The sequence below is a fragment of the Tigriopus californicus genome, chromosome 5 (genome assembly GCF_007210705.1).
Source record: "Tigriopus californicus strain San Diego chromosome 5, Tcal_SD_v2.1, whole genome shotgun sequence".
Lineage (NCBI taxonomy): Eukaryota > Metazoa > Arthropoda > Copepoda > Harpacticoida > Harpacticidae > Tigriopus > Tigriopus californicus.
Window position 1 is genome coordinate 876,637 of NC_081444.1, and position 4,972 is coordinate 881,608.

Here is a 4,972-nt window from a genome sequence, read left to right on the forward strand (position 1 = left end):
CTGTATGAAATCAAAAGCCAAGTTTGTAAGTTTAAAAGGGTCACTTTTCAAGCAATAAGGCCTTTGAACGGTAAATGGCGATAGCTTCGGAAGTTGATGACGCCAACTTGACAAACCTCATCGCATAGCCAAATCAAGATTTTCATCCAGTGGAAATTACGGTGCACGACTAAGGGCATCATATATTAGGTACTCTTTGCCTGCGGGCCATAAAATGGAGCAAGAGTAAGTAACAGAGCGCTCTCTCAATCACTATAATTGCTTAAAGCGATAATCCCCTCTACACAAGCATCGCATTCTTGCACTGCAAAAACCATGGCTGCTCATTCAACTCCGTGATGCCAATCTTGTTGGGTTGTAGACAATGCTATGGATCTAAATTGCACTAAACGAGGTCTCTTGCGTTCATCCCTTTGACTAAGGGCATATCCCATCCCCTGGAAGCGCGATGCATCGGTCAAACGCTTTGCGGTCGAAATAGGCCCAAAGGGTTTCTCAAAAGAGGAGAGGCACATCAGTTTCTTTACTGTCTCGAACTCCTGTGTGTGGCAGGCAATCCAGCCATATAAATGCATTTGAGGTTGGGACTGTCCAGTATTCACAAACGGTACGAAACTTATCTAATACTGGCGCTTGATATTAAAACAATAATTCAAATGAGCAACTTAATTGTCGGGATCAATCCCTTCGTTCCAAATGAGAGGAACCCCCCTATGAGCTCATTTGTCACAAATACCATTCACAGGTAGATTGCTTTTCTTGCAACAAAATTTGTCATAACTCAGCGATTTACGATTACTTTCCGTTGCTTTTGATCAAAAGTGAAGGCCTCACAAATTTGCTTAGCTTTTCAAGTATCAGATGAACGATCAAGGTTGTTAACTTTTTGTTTAACGATGCCCATCACTTGTAAATCATTGTTCAAATACGCATAATGTGCCTTACGGTCGTCGCAGACGTATGTATTGCTAGATCCAGGTAATGGAGTCGCGTAAGATGACGAATTAACCAGGACTTGGTTCTTTGTTGGCACACCAGATACTCGAAAGGATAGCATGTTGATTGTTTTGGCGATGGAGTTACAATTCCGTTCCCATCTAAGGTGTAAAAAACAAGCCATTTCCATTAAACATGCAATTATTTATAAACAATTCAAAACTTGGACGTACACGTACAGTACGCCAGTTTTCAAGAATGTCTCACCTTTTCAAGGTTTTGAATGGGTAGAAGCTGTTGTTGAGGAATGCCTCCATGTTAATGCATCCCAAGGGGAGGGATTCATCCCATTTGATTTCGGAGTCTTTGGTAGCATGCATCGTCTTCTGGACTAAAATCGACACGTCGTGGCAAAATTGTGTCATGGCATTACCGCAAGTGATTTGTGACTGATTGAGACAATGTGAATAGGCTCCGTAAGCGAATGATTTGATGGATTCCTCTTCAAACTTTAAAAACGAGCTTCTGAAAGTTGATGAACCAACTAGATTCAATATTCGACGATAGTTCGGAACCACCTCCGGATCAGTCACATTGAATTTGACGGTTTTATAGAAAATTGAAACAGGGAATATAAACTCCTGATTCAGGTCCAATTCTTTGTTATAGAAGTTGTGCGATCCTTGGCCGAGAATATGTGCAGTGTAAGCTCCGGCTAGATCGATGACCCGAGCTGGATTACAAACATTGGGCTCTGTGCTTGGATTACTTTGCCCTGCAATTTTCAGCTCGTTCGTCGATCCCAGAAAATGCATCAGATCAGCCTGGTCATTAAAGGACTTGATTTGATTATTGGCTAATTCCATGCAATCTATGGCTTGGCCACACCACTTGTCAGCCGTTTTCCCCACCACGTTTGTGTTACTGTGACAAAGGCATTTATAGCTTCGAGGACCAATTCGACGTGTACTAGCGTAATACCAAGGACTGCATTTACTAGAGCAGTGATTTTCGGCGACCTGGGCGGAATGTTGGTGATGGTAAATGGCGGTATGTGCGTCCGTATGATGTATCTCGCACCCTTGCACCTTTGACTCCTCTTCCTTCCCTGCCTCAGTTAAACGATTGTAAAAATTTCCAATGAGGTCGAACTTGAAATTGGTATCAGATCCGCGGATCTGTATCGTGTTGAAGGCGAATCTGGCCTTGGTGACACTGCTACTTGGGTAATGCAAATGCTGATAACCAAAATTGCCAATTTGCTTGCTCTTCTGTAAAAGCAATGTTGTTCCATCCACAAAACTGGGTTTATCCTCCGTTCGATCCGGATTCCACCACTTGCTCACATTCGACGAGTAGTGCTGGAATCGAATGGTCACATGGGTATCTATAAACCCTTGAATGGGGACCTTGGCTCCAACAACGTATGGTTCCACGTTCGTGCCCTCCATCTCGATTTGAATGCCTGAGCCCGTGATATCGATGCCTGGGCTTCGTTCATTGTATGGATTCATGGCGGACAGGTCCACGGGGGATCCGTCAGACAATTTAGTTGCCGTATATGGAATATCCGCGGGAAAGAAAATGGACCTTCCGGAAGTTGTGGCACCTCAAAGAAATGTAGTTGCTTTGAGACTCAATGAATTATTGACCAAGACCTTAACGTTATGTTACTCACTTTTAGGCTGACATTCAACTTTGACGTTGTTCAACGTGTTAGGCGCTTTCGAGACGAAGAAGAATTCGCGGGTCCAAAATGACCCATATTTCATGGCCAGTTCGTGGCACCCTTCTAACGGAGTGGAATCAGCCACCGAATACACCTAATGGAAGCAGAGGATTTGAGTTTGACAGAACATTTATTACGACACAAGAGATGGTGGGGTTAATTCATGGACTAATATTTTTGTGTGAATCAACTTAATAACGATTTTCTACCCTTTTCGCCGCACTTGGACATAAATCTGCATCATTTTAAGTGATTCGAGTTAGTTATGAAGCATCAGTTCCTACAAATGATGCAATACCAGTCATGGATTAAGTAAAAAGTAATCATTCTCATTGTGGTACCCTATGTTTGTCATAAGTAGAGATCGGATTGGAGTTTTGGACCATTGAAAAATTGGTGAAAAGTTTATAAGGAAGGAATAGATATTTATTTTCTGCCTTGTGAAATGAATTGTTATTCATTATATAATAGACGAAATACAATGTTTGAGAGAAGGAAAGAAATAGTTTGTTTCAATAGACTGGATTCCACGACCTGTGGCGGTTAGAAAATCCCGTGAAAACCAAAACCAAAATAATAGTAGTAGATTACTTTTTTAACAGTTAAAGCACTGGTGGAAATTTTGATCCAATAAGGGGAGTAAAGTTAGCTGAGTATTGGTGGGGGTTCAGAGGGTCAAAGCCATTGAATCTAAGCCTGTAAGAATAAATTGGGTCAAAGAATAGGAGATAGGCTGGTGAAGGGGTTTGTTTGTTTAGGTTCATATGAGCTGAATGTTTCAACCTTCCCATTCCTGTCATTTGGTCTTTGTAAGTCCGTTTAATTTTAAGGCTGCGAGAGGGGTTGCCTCACTACTGATGTCAAAATCAGCAAGGTTTAAGTTACGTTTCAACACTCACAAACATTACTCTTTGCTCAATCCATAGGGCTTGTCAAGTAAAGGAAAATCAAGGAGAAATGTGGTCTGGTACCCTGATTTTGGGCATTTTGGGGAGGGAGAACTAAGACAAACATTACGGCTAACTTGCACTATCCAGTCATTGAATTTTCAAAAATCGAGTAATTTTGAGTGAACTGTGTTACAAAACCCAACAAAATGAACATATTTTGTAATAATCGGTAAACACACTCTCAAATTGGAGGAGGAGGCTTTAGACACAGACCACTATATCACATGGTCCAAAAGGAATTTCACCTCTGTTCGTCCATGACCTGCAACTGTCTTCTTTGCGATGAACACCTCCACACTTACCATTCCTCTTACTTTTGCAACCATAATAATATCTAACACATCGCAATAAAACAATATATAAATCGATAAATTGGCTCAATATCACAATACTGCTTGCTTAGACAAGCATGTAAAATGGAATAAATGTCCAAATTCAACGCATGCACAAAGCGTTTTGGCTGGGCATGTTGCTTTTATTTTACTCCATGGAGTAACGTCAGTTGTTCATGAACCAGTTCACTTGACAAGCCCTATAGATAACAACGATTGATTGAGAGCGCTGCTATCGCATGCTTTGTCTCAACCAGAGGGCCTCTAGTCTCAACTGTCACTGGGGTCAAAAAGTTGTATTCGCAGTCGAGAACTTCGTGATAATTATGACACAAATTTTTTATTTTATGAATCATCTAACGAAACATGTTCAATGTCAATCCTCATCACACATGCAGTGCAGCCTCACTGAAACCAAAAAAAATCTCAGAGTGACATTTCCGTACAAGTTGTTGTGATGCTCCCTTTGTGCTGAACACTTCACAGAGAAAGGTCAGGGAGGAGAATTGAATTTGAGACTTTTCTTTTGCCAAAAACTGGCATGGCCAATTTGCAACGTATCCTTCAAAATTGCAAGGGCGGCTTTATACTAGGGTGGAAAACCGAGATTGAATCCGGTTTGAGGATTGACGCTGGACTAGTATCGTGGCGAGTTCGGCAAAAGACTTGAGTCAAGCAGAGGACTCCAGTCTTTCACTGTACCGAGTGACGCACATTTCCATGTGATAATTCGGGCGGCAGAGGTCTCGGACGTGCTGAGGCCAAACGCTTTGGTCAATCAATCTGATTTTGTCAGGAACGAAAGTACACACATAGACCACCACTCAACCAAATTTGCATGCAGAATTCTAAGACCATCTAGGCCGTAGCCACGTCCTCGGGGCTGTAGACCACCTTCAAGTAGCTGTTGGTGAAAATGATGAGGATGTTAGAGCTGAACGCATTGTCCCACAAAAATGATCATAAATCGAATCTGGCTCGCGGTTGTTTATTTTACAATATTCGCACAGGTTTTTTGTGTCATA

At 41.8% G+C, this 4,972-nt stretch overlaps 1 protein-coding gene across 1 annotated transcript; it reads right to left on the reverse strand.

Annotated features, from left to right (window-relative positions):
• Positions 1-576: 576 nt before the first annotated feature.
• LOC131881368 (uncharacterized) lies at positions 577-2,763 on the reverse strand. Its single transcript, XM_059228211.1, has 3 exons — positions 2,615-2,763; positions 1,204-2,545; positions 577-1,097 (listed from the first exon to the last, which is right to left on the reverse strand). Exons 1-3 carry the CDS (start codon positions 2,706-2,708, stop codon positions 851-853), a joined length of 1,683 nt encoding a protein of 560 aa, XP_059084194.1. The 5' UTR covers positions 2,709-2,763; the 3' UTR covers positions 577-850.
• Between the last annotated feature and the right edge of the window lie 2,209 nt (positions 2,764-4,972).

What these genes read in the sequence shown, in the direction of transcription:
- LOC131881368 (XM_059228211.1), bottom strand. Translation starts at nt 2,708, where the DNA reads ATGAAATATGGGTCATTTTGGACCCGCGAATTCTTCTTCGTCTCGAAA. An exon ending in AGTTGAATGTCAGCCTAAAA is followed by an intron (nt 2,546 to 2,614) that starts GTGAGTAACATA and finishes CATTTCTTTGAG; the next exon opens with GTGCCACAACTTCCGGAAGG. An exon ending in CCATTCAAAACCTTGAAAAG is followed by an intron (nt 1,098 to 1,203) that starts GTGAGACATTCT and finishes TTTACACCTTAG; the next exon opens with ATGGGAACGGAATTGTAACT.